The following is a 14,402-nucleotide window of genomic DNA, read 5'->3' as shown; positions in this document are numbered from 1 at the left end:
CTCTAAGAAGCCCTCACAAAGATGGCCTTGAAATATATTATTTCTCTGTGATCCCTACTTGGGTATTTCAGACCCTGTGCTGAACTAATTCCGGTCTAATGAATCATCTACAGGGCAGGTGTGGAATTTCACTATGTGTGTCCTGCTCTCTCTCTCGCCACCGCCTCATGCACTTGATAGAAAAGTGTCAAATGACTTGTAGACTGGTTTCTGCCCACTAATTAGCGGTGCGGCCTGGGGCCTCTCTTCTTTTTGATGAAATGGTGATCATGATACTCAGGGTTGTTCAGGGCACGTGAGGCTACTTGCAGGGGAGAGTCATGAAAGCCAGGAGCCCCAGGCCGGTAAAAAAAAAACTGTGGATTCGTTTTATCCTCATTCTCCTTACACCGGCGGAGAGGTGGCGTCGCTTCCCCTTCTCTCTCCTCGAATGATTCAGCTTCCAATCCCTCCTCCGGGCGGGCCGGCCAGCAGCTCGGCACCCTTAGCTACGGATGATTCCCAAGCAAACTCCGGATTCTGCTCCCCGCACAGCTGCCCCTTGCTTAGAGCTGGCTTGAGCACACCTTGAATCCCGCGCCGGAGCGCAGTTTCTGAGCGCCGCCCGGAACTGCGGCTCCGCGGCGAGGGCCAAGGCTGAGATCGTCGGTGGCCTATGCCCGCTCGCTGCGGGGTGGAGGTGGGTAGGTGGGCCACGCGGGACAGCAGCCGGGAGATCGGTTGCGGACAGTGGAAGCCGAAGCTGGCCCTGGCCGGTCGCCACTGGTCTGCGGGCGTCGGTCTCGCCGGGTCCGGGGAGGAAGGCCCCCCGCTACTTCCCAGCCTGCGCGCTCCACTGCCGGCGTGCGCCCCGGGGCGGCCCGCGGCGGCTCGGCGCGCGAATGAATGGGCGCCTGGGGGCCGCGCGCGCTCGGGGCTGAAGGGCATTAGGACCGTGAGGATCGCTCGGCTCCTGATTCTCCCTATCACTCCCCCCACCCTCCCCAACCTCTCTCCTTTTTCTGCTCTGCAGGACTGAGCAGACAGCCGCGAGCGAAAACAAACAGCTGAGGTTGCGGGCTCCCCCCCACCCCCCCAGCCCGGCCCGGAGAGCACCCTGGCCTCGACTCCCACTGGGGCCGTCCGTCCGTCTGTTCGTCCGTCCGTCCGTCCACCATGAGGAAGATCCGCGCCAATGCCATCGCCATCCTGACGGTAGCCTGGATCCTGGGCACTTTCTACTACTTATGGCAGGACAACCGAGCCCACGCAGCATCCTCGGGCGGCCGGGGCGCGCAGAGGGCCGGAGGAAGGCCGGAACCCTTCCGCGAGGACCGCACCATCCCGCTCATTGTGAGTACAGCGGGTGCGCCGGGCGGCCAGCCCGGCCCGGCCCGGCCCGGGGAGCTGCGACGCGCCTCCTGCCCCCGCTCGGCAGCCGAGGGCGCGGGGCCCGGCCGGGGGCTGCGTGCCCGCCGCGCTGGGCCGGCTTTGTATATGTTGGAGCATTCCTGCCCGTTGTTATGGCAACCCCTGCCGGCCCGCCGGGGCCAGGGTGCGTGCACCGAGGGGAGGGTGACAGCGGGTGGGGGGCTGGGAGAAAGTGCTGCAAGTTTGGTGGGCCCTGCGTGCGCGCGCGGCTGGGAACGTGGCGGCCCTCCCGGCACCGCGCCGCGGGGCTGGGGGCTGGGGGCGCCGCGCCCGCCCCGGAAGGCGGCTCGGTCCTTACGCGCCGCGAGCGGGCGGCGGGAGCGCGTAGGTGGCGGCGGTGCGCTCTAGCTCTCCAGCCGCCAGCGGGGAGAGGACTTCGGGTGGGGGCGTGGAGGGAAAGGGTCGCCCTGGGCGCTGCTCCGGGCTTAGCGCCCATTCTCGACCGGGGCCAACTTATTTCTTCTGTACTGACCGTCCTCTTCCCCCAGGGGATGTCTAGTGGGGAGAGGTCTCACCCCGCACGCGTTGCTCACCCCCAGCACGCGGGCCCACCGCTGCAGGTGAGCGGGCAGTGCTCGCGTCTGGGCTGAGCGGTTCCCTCGCAAGTGGTCAGCCCGAGCAAGCAGGGGAAACAAAGGCAGTGTGGCGTGGCCGAGGGTTGGGGGGCGGCTCGGCGGCGCCGCGGGGGCCTCCGGCTCTCGGGGGACTCGGGCGGGGGCGTGCGGCGCTTCCCCTGGCCTGCAGGGGGCGTTCCCGGCGCCGTCCTCGTCCGGGCTCCGTGTGGTCCGGCCCCGGGCACCTGTTGAGGCCGGAGATGGCTGGGATTCGCCGAGAGCGCGCTGGAACCAGACTGTTCTTCCGACGACAGGGGTGGGGGTTGGGGCGAGAGCCTGGCACAGCCCTGGACATAGACCGCTGGGCAGCCTGGCGTGACGAGGAAGAGAGAGACTGAGACTGAGAGAACACAGAGGCTGGAGTAGGGGTGGGGGAGGGTGCGACTCTGACGGGAAAGATTTGGGAGGTGGGGGAGGGGGAGCTCTACCAGGCTTGTTAAGTCGATCCGAGGCAACTTTGAACCCCAGGAGTGTGGGAGGGTCTGTAGGGACCCACTCTCTTATTGCCTTCCTGCTCTAGATCCCACCTGGGAAAACATCAAAAAAAAAACCCTCTGTGAAGGATGTTTCTGGATCGGTGGGGGAGACCAAGAGTCTGCGGATTTTATTCTGGATCCTGGCCTTGGTACATCTCTGGGGACAGGCCTGATTAAATGGAGTGTTTCCTTCTGGGCTGTGGATCTTGTGAACCTAACACACTGTTTCCAAAGCACTTGTCAGTGTTTGGGCAGGAAGACTGGGCTCTGGTGCTAAGATCCCAGCGTGCTGAGATCTAGGTGGACTGACAGATTGGTACAGAACTAGCCAAGCCAGAGGTCCCTAGACCCCAGGGAGCACTCACGACACAAGTTCCAGCAGCCTCCATTCTTCACTTCCAAAAGAGACCAGCCCTGGTCTCAGGGAAGGCAACCTGGAGCTAGCAGGGTAGAGGTAGACCGGTAGAGGCCTGTCGCCTCTCTCCGGTGGTGTTCTAATAGGAAGGAGGCTGTGATCTAGAAGGGTTGGAGAATGAAGGGGAGAGGAGAGGAGGGAAGGAGAGAGTGCTAGAAACTTGTCCAGAGCCTCTGATAACAGAACCCCTAATCCAGACAAGTCCTTGTTTTGAGGGGTGTGAATTGGAGGTCATAGGGAAGCACTCATAAACACCCTCTTGCCCCTCCTTATTCTTTTTTTTTTTTTTTTGTCGGTCATGGGGCTTGAACTCTGGGCCTGGGCGCTGTCCCTCAGCTCTTCAGCTCAAGGCGAGCGCTCTACCACTTGAGCTACAGCGCCACTTCCAGTTTTCTGGTGGTTTATTGGAGATAGAAGTTTCACAGTCCGGGCTGGCTTTGAACCGTGATCCTCAGATCTCAGCCTCCTGAGTAGCTAGGATTACAGGCGTGAGCCACCAGCGCCCAGCTCCCTCCTTATTCTTATAGGTGCAGTCTTGGTGCAGGTAGAGACAGAGAATTAGAAGCTAAGTGTCAGATGTGAAGGAGTTACAGGGAGATGAGATACCTGGGAACAGGGAAGTGAAGGTACTGGGAGAAGAAGGAAGTGGAGAGGCAAAGCCTTCTCCTGCTACTTAGGCCCACAGCCCCTTCTCTGTTCTTATATGTTAGCCTGAGTGTCTGACCAACATCAATACAGATTGCCCACCACTTTTTAACACTGCTTTGCACTGTATTTCTATCTTCCAATCATTTCACTTCCATGTAATTCTCAGCTGAATGGTAACCACACAGCCAGAGATCATGCTGGAATCCCCAAGTACCCTACATTGATGTGCACAGCAAGACTTAATAAGTACTTCTTTTATAAAGTAGTGCAATAGGATTTCTGGGAGCTGGGAATGGTCTGAGCTTTAAATCCCCTTATTATTTATTCACAGCTGCAACTTGACAGTAAGGAAGGAGGTAAGAGAACCCATGTTTCAGCATCTCTGGGAGTTGAACTCTTTGCTCAACTTAGAAGGTGTAGGTGCAACGGAGGATATGCTTGTTCCCTGAAATTGGTGTAACCATTCACTGCCCTCACCATTCCAAAGCATTTCTCTGTCAAGTTGGGCCAGGGCTCTGCATGTAGACTTGCGGATTCTTAGAGAATGAAGTGGCTAGCTCTGCTGTCAAAGGCTGAGCAAATTCAGACAAGCGTCATCATCACTCCCCAGGGAAATCAGAGAGCTGGGCTGGGAAAGGGAGGGTCTGCGTCTGCGTGACAGCGTAGCCCAGCAAGCAGCTTCACTCTGGTTGGCCTATCCAAGCCAGCCAAGTTGCTCTGGTCCTTGGAGATGCTTGTTTGGCATTGTGGGGTGTCGGCATGGCAACTGTATGGCCCGATTTCTAAGGGAGGAGTGAGTTTTATTAGTCTGTCCTGCTGTTAGCCCTTGTGTCACAAATTTTTGATGAGAACTGTTTGGTTACAAAATCGGTGAAGCTGAAAGGAAATGCTGGTTCCATGTCTGTATGGCTGCTTATGATGTGGCAGGGTTTGTCACCTCTCCATGTTGTGCTGTCTGGATAAGGTAGTGTATTTGGAGATGTCCCCTTACATTTACGTAAGTGTAGGACAGCAGCTAGCTCAGGAGGCAGAAGAATCTTTGCACCTCTTAAAGATCATTTGTAGCTGTTGGTTTGAGATTAGGGCTTTCCATGTGCCAGTTCTCTAGCAGTCATGAGGAGGGACAAGGTGTCACACAGAATTTTGCTTTACACTATTAAAAAAAAAAAAAAAGGACTGAGTTAGTTGTTGGTGGCTCACACCTATAATCCTGAAACTGAGATCTGAGGATCATGGCTTGAAGCCAGCCCCAGCAAGAAAGTCTGTGAGACTCTTTTATCTCCAGTTAAGCACCAAAGAGCTAGAAATGTAGCTGTGGCTCAAGTGATAGAACCAGCCTTGAGCAAAAGAGCTAAGGGATGGTGCCCAGGCTCTGAGTTCAGGGCTCAATATGGGCACATGTGAGAATGCGTGTGCGCACACACGTGCATTCATACACACATACACACACAACTGTCTTGAGTATTTTTAATGTGGAAGCACTCATTTGTTACAACGTTTTCAGGTTTAGCGAGAATTTCCTAAACTGGAGTTGCTTATCTTGAAATTGATTGGGTGACTATGGACAAAATACTTAACATCTCTGAACCTTGGTTAATCTGTGGGTTAAACATGGATTCAGTGATTGTCAAGGTTTGTTGATGCTTTGCTAAGCCAATGACAGTGTGATTTCTAGAAAGTTTACATGGCTTTAAGAAGTTTTGTGATGTGCTGTGACCACATGTCCCTCCACCTGTGGAGGGACATTACCCTCCCAGCCTTTTAGGGACCCCCCAGTTTCCTAGTAGAACTGGACAGTGGTGAGGCTTTTCTGGCAATGTTCAGAGAGCAGAGGATTCAGTCTGATCTGGATGAGTTTATATTTTATAATGTGTACATTTTGAAGCTGCAGAAATATGATTTGCCTACATGACAGAAAATGATTTTTTATCTAATTTGTCTAGGTGCCACACAAGAAGAAGAGAGTGGTGAGGGAAAACGACCAACACTCACCATGTGCCAAAGCATTCAGATTTTAAAATTTCGACTTCCAGCTAGGCATTGATGGCTCATGCCTGTAATCCTAGCTACTCAGGAGGCTGAAATCTGAGGATTGAGGTTAAAAGTCAGCCCTGGTAACAAAGTCCCATCAGACTCTTATCTCCAATTAACCACAGAAAGCCAGAGTGGTGCTGTGGCTCAAAGTAGTAGGGTACTAGCCTTGAGCAAAAGAGTTCAGAAAAAGTGCCTAGGCCCAGAGTTCAAGCCCCATGACTGACAAAAAAAAAAAAAAGCCTGACTTCCTGTCAATAGGTTTATTCTTGGGCCATTTAAGACCTGCCCTGGGATATGGGGACATCCCAGAGGTAGCCAAGTCTGAAAGGATGTTGATAACCCAAGTCTCCCCCCTAGAAGGTCAGAGGCCCTAGGGCTCTGTTCATTCTCCTGACAGCCCTTTATTTCTGTACTGTAACTGCAGTCCCCTACCAGCTGCTCTGAGGGCCTTGGGAGCACAGCTCCTTCTGTTGTGCCAGTGTTTGTCAGCTCAGTGAGCAGAGAAAGCCCCCAGGTCAAGAAATGCCATTTAAGGTAGTGTGGAGTGGGGGGACTGGTAAGGCTAGCCGAGCTGCCCAGGAGACTGTCTTGCTGTAATGGAGGAAGCTGCCCTGAGGCCAGAGGGGAGCCGAGAGCTGAGCAGTTCATTACAGTTACAAGATTGGAGATTGTGCCCAGCCTGCTTCTTGAAGCACCTTCCCATGAACAATGTGGCACAGACCCAGGGGGGCTGAACAAATGCAAGTTACAAGTCTGGGAAGGAGCAGGAAGCCAATTTCAGACAGGGTCAAGTGATAATTACCCTTGAACACTACATTTCCTGCACTTAATCAGAATACTTGCCTTCTGGTCACACACTGTGTCTGGCCCCCTCTGAACGTGGCTTCAGGTGGCTTCGTCCCTCTCCTCTGATTGTCTATGGTCTTTGCTTCTCTGCGCTTGTCCTCTGTAAATGCTGTCTGTGCTGATTGTGTTTATGATGGCTACATTCATTTGAGACTTCGACCCTGTGCAAGTATTTCACAAGTTTTAGTTCTTTGAATCCCATCAACAACTGAATGAGATAATGCTGTCATTAAGTCCATGTAATATAGGAGTAAACTGAGGCTATCCATGGTCTGATGACTAGTGAGTACATTTGATATGAGGTGTTTGTGACTCTGAAGCCTGTGCTCATGTCCCAGAATCATCTTCAGGATGAGACCCAAGTCTTCTATACCGCTGGACCTCCATCTCTATAGTTTCACATCTATTGGTTCAACAACTGCTGATTAAAAATATTGAGGAGGGCTGGGAAGGTGGCTCAGTGATAGAGTGCTTGCCTTGTATACATGAGGTCCTGAGTTCGATTCCTCAGCACCACATAAGCAGAAAAAAAATATTAAGGAAAAGCCGGGTGCCAGTGGCTCACGCCTATAATCCTAGCTACTCAGGAGGCTGAGATCTGAGGTTCAAAGCCAGCCCGGGCAGGAAAGTCTGTGAGACTCTTTTATCTCCAATTAACTATGAGAAAACCGGAAGTAGCACTGTGGCTCAGGTGGTAGACCACTTGCCTTGAGCTGAAGAACTTGGGGACAGCACCCAGGCCCAGAGTTCAATACCCACGGCTGGAAAAAAAAAAAATGAGGAAAAAGCTGGGCACTGGTGGCTCACTTCTGTAATCCTAACTACTCAGGAGACTGAGATCTGAGGATCATGGTTTGAAGCCAGCCCAGGCAGAAAAGTCCTGTAAGACTCATCTCCAATTAACCACTAAAAAAAACAGAAATGGTGTTGTGGCTCAAGTGGTAGAATGCAAGCCTTGAGCACAAAGAAGCTCAGGGACAGAGTCCAGGCCCTGAGTTTGAGCCCTGGAATGCATGAAAAAAAACATTGAGGGAAAAAAACAATGCATCTGTTCTGATCAGCTACAGACTTTTTTTTTTGGTCAGTTGTGGGGCTTGAAACTGGGCCTGGGCGCTGTCCCTCAGCTCATCAGCTCAAGGTGAGCACTCTACCACTTGAGCCACAGTGCCACTTCCCGTTTTCTTGTGGTTATTTGGAGGTAAGAGTCTCATGGACTTTCCTGCCAGAGCTGGCTTTGAACCACAATCCTCGGATCTCAGCCTCCTGAGTAGCTAGGATTATAGGCATGCGCCACCAGCACCCGGCTTTTTTTTTTTTTTTTTAATGTGTGTATTGGTTGAACTGAGGACTTAGGGTCTGGATGCTGTCCCTGAGCTTTTTTGCTCAAGGCTAGCACTTTACCAGTAGAGCCACAGCTCCACTTCTAGCTTTTTGGTGGTTAGTTGGAGATAAGAGACTCATGGACGGCTGGGAAGGTGGCTTAGTGGAAGAGGGCTTGCCTTGTATGCCTGAGGTCCTGGGTTTGATTCCTCAGCTCCACATAAGTAGAAAAAGCCAGAAGTGGCACTATGGCCCAAGTAGTAGAGTATTAGCCTTTATCTGAAGAGCTGAGGGATGGTGCCCAGGCCCAGATAGGGCCCATGACCGACCAAAAAAAAAAAAAAAGAGTTTCATGGACTTTCCTGCCCAGGTTGGTTTCAAACCTGGATCCTCAGATCTCAGTTTCCTAAGTAGCAAATATTATAGGTGAGAGCCATCAGCGTCTGTCTATAGAACTTTTTATTTTGGGGGGGAGGTTCATTATTTGCTAATGGTAGAATAACAGCTTACATAGCATTTGCAATTTATTTGATACTATAAGTTGTATATTTAGATACTTTGTCATTTTATATAAGGGATGTCAGTGCATTTTGGTAGCCTGATGGCAGTTCCTGGAATCAATCCCACTGGATCCTGAGAAGTGACTATATTAGGATTTCTCTTTGCCAGGAGCCCTCTGGTACTTTGCTTCAAATTCACTCTGTAAACATTTGTTGTGGGAAAGAATGCCAAACCTCATACCAAACAAAACCTAGCAGCATGGAAGCTTAACTGAACTTCACTCTTAACCCCCCCACCATCAGTGCTTAGTTAGCATTGAGTCACTAGAAAAGACAAGAGACTTCTTTAACCTTTTGCTGTTGTTTGTTTGTTTGAGATAGGGTCTCCCTATGTCATTCAGACTGGCCTTGCCCTCCCTGTAATCCTGCCTCAAGTGCTGGGTTTATAGGCAAGTGCTACCCCATGGCACAAGAGACTGACTTGAATTATTCTCTGAGGTTCTAAAGACTAGAACCAGGCCAGTAGGTAGAAGTTACAGGGAGAGGGATTGCTGCCGCAGAAGGAAAGCTTCTTTGCAGAATCAACCATCCTACCTTGGAGTGGTCCAGAGTCCCACCAGGGAGGCAGTCACCCCGCAAGCTGTCAGCAGATAAGTGCTTCCCACAGCAGCAGGAAGGGGAGAAAAAAGACTTACTATCCCGAAATAGGTTCTAATTATTGCACGGCAGGAGATCTGGCACCCTGGGATGCAGAGCTGGCCAAGCACTGGGCTGGGAGTGGGTTGTGTGAAAGAAGCCCCCAAGTGCTCGCTCCTCCTGCTGCTGCCTTGGAATTGTTCTGAGAGGAAGGTCAGAGACTGGCCCCGCACAGCAGGGAGCACTGCTCATCAGCACTTTTTCTTTGGAGCCTGGTGGTGCCTGTTAGGAAGTTCCACCTTTCCATATTCTACTTCTAATTCCAGGATTCAGTCCAGTGGGGTTGGCAGTGCCCTGGGGCCTGTTTATGGAGCCTGCTGTGCCTCAGGGTTTCAGATGCCCTTATGAAAACTACCTGACCAGAGATGGGATGGCCATCCTGAGCACATTTGTAACAGGAATGGCAGGCTGGTTAGAGCAAAAAGGACAAATGGAAGACCCTTGCTTCTTCAACTGAGTAGACAAGTCTGGCCCAGGAACAGCCTGTCCACTTCTCTAGATCTGTCCGGAAAAGCTTTACATGAAGACAGCAGCCCTCCTTTTTTGCTATTTCATAAAATGTGGTCTGGCTCTGTCAAGGTCAAGACATTTGTAATCCTAGCTACTTAGGAAACTGAACTCTGACAATTGAGGTTCAAAGCCAGCTCAGAACAGGAAAATCCTTGACACTCCTATCTCCAATAAACCACCAAAAAGCCAGAAGTAGAGGTATGGTTCAAGTGGCAGAGTGCTAGCCTTGAGTGAAAAAGCTAAAGATAAGGGATGGTGCCCTGGCCCTGAGTTCAAGCACAAAAAAGAGAATGACATTAACTCAGAACTCAGAGGTGGTAACATTTTCTAACATATTCGTGGTTGTGAAACCTGCCACCCTATGAGGGGGCGAGTGACTGCCAGGTGACCACTGTTGGGCTCAGTCCTACTCCTGGGGGCTATATAATTGAGTCACTTCTACTCTCTGGTCCTTAGTTTCCTCATGTGTCAGACAAGGACTAAACCGCAGGATCTTTGAGGTCCCTCCCAGCACCAACATGTTGCTAGGGCTCAAAGTCCAACAAGGCTTTGACTCAAGGAGAATAAGGCCAGAGGGCTAAGTATACAGAGTCAGACCACTTATGTTCAGAAGCCTTTCTTGTGCTGGAAACCTTTACACTCCCCTGAGGAGTTGCCTGGTTCTAACTCTCTTTCCCAGAGGCCGACACAGCCACTTTCTGCTGCACTAGCTGCAGAAGGTATCTGTGAGCACGTCTAGGAATGCACAGAGATGTACATGCAGCTGTGTTCCAGACCTTCAGGTGGCTTCAGATGTCTCAACAATCCAAAGCCAGTGGGAAGCTACAAAGACCCCTGCTTTGAGCATTGACAGTGGAAGGCAGGCATGGAATTGCCCTTAGGCCACAGCTTGGAAATGAATGTTGTTTAGAAAAACCACAAGCTAGCCAGGTGCTGGTGGTTGACAGAATCAAAGCAATTAATGGGCTAGAAAGAGGTTCTCTATGCCCGGTGCTGATGACTCATGCCTGTAATCCTAGCTACTCAGGAGGCTGAGATCTGAGGATTGCAGTTCAAAGCCAGCCTAGCAGGAAAGCCCATGAGACTCTTATCCAATTAATCACCAGAAAATGGGAAGCGGTGCTGTTGCTCAAAGTGGTGGTAGAGCACTAGCCTTGAGCAAAAGAGCTCAGGGGCACTGCCCAGGCCCTGAGTTGAAGCCCCACAACCACTACCACCAACAAAACCCCCACAATCAGGGACATGGTAGTACACACCTATGATCCCAGATACTCAGGTGACTGAGATGGGGGAGGATCATAGCTTGAGGCCAGCCCAGGCCTCTAAAACGTTAGGGAAACGCCATCTCAATGAACAAACGTGGCATGGTGGTATACACTATGATCTCAGCTACCTAGGAGTAGGAGGGAGGAGGATCTCAGTTTGAGGCCTGTCTAGACAGAAATATAAGACCTAATAACTGAAGTAAAATGCATTAGGGGTTATAGCTCAAGTGATAGAACACCTAAATAGCAAGTACAAGGCCCTAAGTTTAACCCCCAGTACCACTCAAAAAAAAAAGAAAACTCAAAATCAGTTAAAGTAGTTAATGAGGTTGGTCACCTCCTGACAGCCTTCGGCCTTTCCTTAGTTATAAATGCAGATCAGACAAAGCAAGGTAAGGAAATTGCTAGGTGCCACACAGAGAAATGACAGCCAATAGCAAAGGACCAACTAGAAAGAACCATGTGGCACCTCCTCTTACTGATCAGAACACCAAAGGCCTAATTTATTCACCCTCGATAATTGTTTACTGAGCACACTTGCACCAGGACTGTCAAAGGCAGTGAGACAACCATGCTGGAGGGGGAGGCAGACAATCAGATACACAGCCGTTAGTAGGCAGTGCCAAGCAATATGGACAGAATAAAGCACAAGGAGGCAGCTATGGAAGAATATGACCGGGAAGGGCCTCTCTGGTAAGCTGGCATCTGAGCCCAGGCCTGAATGGAAAGAGTGAGCCATGTACGCATCTAGGGAGTGTTCTAAACAGGCGCAGGCGCAGTCCTGGAGGGTGTGTGCTTGGTGTCCTTGGCTAGGGCAGCCTGTGCTAGCGGAAAAGCAGCCAGAGGTGCAGGCCAGCCGTCAGGCCTCCTGGGCTATGGTAAAGACAGACTCAGAAACTCCGCCCTTGTATCATGGGGAAGTGATAAATTATAGTAATGGACAGACTTGGTAAGTCAGGGAACTATGGCTTTCATTTATTTCAGAAAATTTTCCAGTGAGATGATCAAATGTATTTGTAAGTGTTGGTTCTTAATGTTCTTTGCTTTGGAACACTTTGTCCTTATTCTGTGGTACCATGAGTGCTATATGTAGATGTGTGTGTGTGTGTGTGTGTGTGTGTGTGTGTGTGTGTGTGTGTGAGTGGTGTGGTGTCCGTTTGTGCTGTATTTTAGTGTATGTGTATGTGGTATGCATATATGGCATGGATGTTTGTGTGTAATACGTGTGGTAAGTGTGTGAGATGTACAGGACATGTGTGTGTGTGGTGTGTATTATATGGGAGAGAAGTGTAGTGTGTTTTCTGTCATGTGACATGGGCAGTATGTATGTGGTTTGTGGTGTATGTACATGGCATATGCACTGTATGGGTGTGTGTGTGTAGGATGTATGTGCTATATGTATTATATGTGTGATGTGAGGTGTGGGTGAGCTGTGGTGTGTGTGGTGTGCTGTGACATGTTGTGTGAGGTGTGGATGACATGTGGCATTTATGTGTGGTGTGTGTGTGGTGTGGTGTGTGTGTGTGGTTGTATGGGGTGGGAGGATGTGGAAGTGTAAGAGTAGTGTGTTATGACACTGGTGGAGGCTGGTGGATGCTGGGGCCTAAACACATAAAAAGACAGAAGCTCAGGGCCAGGTCAAGTCCGAGGCTAGGCGGGAGGAATGTCTGGAAGGGAGCAGACAGCTGATCAAAGCCTCCTTTGTTTCCTGCTTTGGTTCCTGGTGTGCCCTCCAAGTGCAGCTGAGACTGGCAGTGCAGGACTTGGGCTTCTCCCTGTTCTGTACTCAGCCTTCCTCCCACTCCTAGGTGGCACCTGTGCCTGGGTGGTCAAGGCTGGCAAGGCTGGGACCCCACCCACGTCCTCAGTCAGGCATGGATGTGGGGCTGCAGTGTCCCCTGAGGTTCACGTGGTTCTCCCAGTGCCCGGGCTCCTGGGCTGAGAGGGCTTCGTGGGTCCCTGGCAAGTGGCAGTGTTGGCTTCCTGTGCCTTGGGTCACGCACATGCAGTGGCTTTGGCCATCGTGTGCTTTTAGGCACTGCTTCTTCCCTTTTTCTCCTCACAGTGGCTTTGGCTTTCAGCTTCTTTAAACAGACTGGTGAGGAGGACTTCTGACATTTCAAGGATTTTCATTTCAGGGCCTTCCCACTGGGACACCCCAGTGGGAAGGAACCCATGTGGCCCCCAAAGTTGTCAGGTGATTGCTAAGTTCCAGGAGGGAGGTTTGCTTCTGTTCTTCTCAACTCTAGGACCAGATTGGCTTAGAACTTGGACTTCTTTGCTTAGAAGCCATCTTTTCCCTCCCCATGAAATTGCATTCTGGGGTGGGCCATGGGGTGGTGTGAGTGGGCAGTCTTGGCTCACTATCCCAGGGATTGGGATAGCATGAGACTCAAGAAGAATGTACACATGATCGACTAGTGATGTCTGCTGTGGTTCTGATGGCTGGAAGGGATGTGATGGTCAGAACTGAGTACAGTTCACCAACTCAGGAATCCAGATAATAAAAAAGAACTCAAGGGGAAGTGGCGCTGTAGCTCAAGTGGTAGAGCACTCGCCTTGAGCTGAAGAGCTGAGGGACAGCGCCCAGGCCCAGAGTTCAAGCCCCACGACCGACAAAAAAAAAAAAAAAAAACTCAAGGATGAGACCAAGACTGCAGGGGCCATGGAAGTCAGTGAGTACGTTTTGGGGGCTACAGACTTGGGGACACCTGGTACAGCCTGAAAATGGCAAAGTCGTCTTCCAAACACTAGAAGGAAGTGGTTTGTTCCCCGATGCCTGCCAAGGTTGCCAATCCTTTCCTTGTGCATCAGAGAACTCAGTTTTACCTACATAGCCCTTCCGGACAAGAGGAGCACATGAACCACACCTAGACCTGTGCCCTGAAGTTGGGGCTCCAAGTGGACTGGAAAAGGGCTCCGTGTACCTGAAAGCCAGCATTGGGGCCAAAGCCGAGGGCGGAGCAAGCAGAAGCTCCGGAAAAGGGTCCGGGAAGAGTAAACCCAGGTGTGAGGCAACAGGCTTGAGTGAGAATGCTCAGAGGAGCCTAAGCAACCCAAAAGCTCAGAAACAGCTGAGAGGACTCAGAGAGCGTAGTGCCGTTCATCTGGGCCAGAACCGAGCAGAGACCACTAGTGGATACTTGAAATACGGCTAGTGTACCGAAAAATGGAATATTATTTTATTTCATTTTCATTTATTTAAACTTTAAATCACAAGCATTTCCATTATTGGGAAACCTTTAAATTTCACCATGTGGAATCTACAGTACAAATTTTTATGACATCTCACCTCAGATCAAGTATTTCTAGTGATATTTAGTGTCTAAATTAAAATATACTGTCAAGGGGCTGGGAAGGTGGCTCAGTGGTAGAGCGCTTGCCTTGCATGCCTGAGGCCCTGGGTTTGATTCCTCAGCACCACATAAGCAAAAAGAAAAAAGCTGGAAGTGACGCTGTGGCTCAAGTGGTAGAGTGCTAGCCTTGAGCTGAAGAGCTGAGGGAGAGCGCCCAGGCCCAGAGTTCAGGCCCACGACCGGACCCCCCCCCCAAAAAAAAAATAAATAAAATATACTGTCAAATACGTACTGGACTTCAAAGAAAAAGAATTTAAAATATTTTGCTATTTTTAATGTGTTGGGATGATACTATTTGACTATATTGGGCAC

General features: G+C 50.9%; 1 protein-coding gene across 1 annotated transcript in view; it reads left to right on the top strand.

The window, feature by feature from the left end:
* Nucleotides 1-640: 640 nt before the first annotated feature.
* The window catches only part of Galnt16 (polypeptide N-acetylgalactosaminyltransferase 16), an 83,878-nt gene continuing 70,116 nt past the window's right edge, over nt 641-14,402 (top strand). Inside the window, exons 1-2 of the mRNA XM_042692639.1 lie at nt 641-679; nt 1,013-1,332. Of these exons, the coding sequence (XP_042548573.1) occupies nt 1,156-1,332 (177 nt within the window). The 5' untranslated portion in view covers nt 641-679; nt 1,013-1,155. The remainder of the gene's footprint in view (nt 680-1,012; nt 1,333-14,402) is intronic.

Source organism: Dipodomys spectabilis, unplaced genomic scaffold (assembly GCF_019054845.1).
Source record: "Dipodomys spectabilis isolate Male_0828 unplaced genomic scaffold, ASM1905484v1 ptg000157l, whole genome shotgun sequence".
Classification (NCBI taxonomy): Eukaryota; Metazoa; Chordata; class Mammalia; order Rodentia; family Heteromyidae; genus Dipodomys; species Dipodomys spectabilis.
Note: the sequence above shows the minus strand (reverse complement) of the source record. Positions and strands in the feature narration are given on the sequence as shown.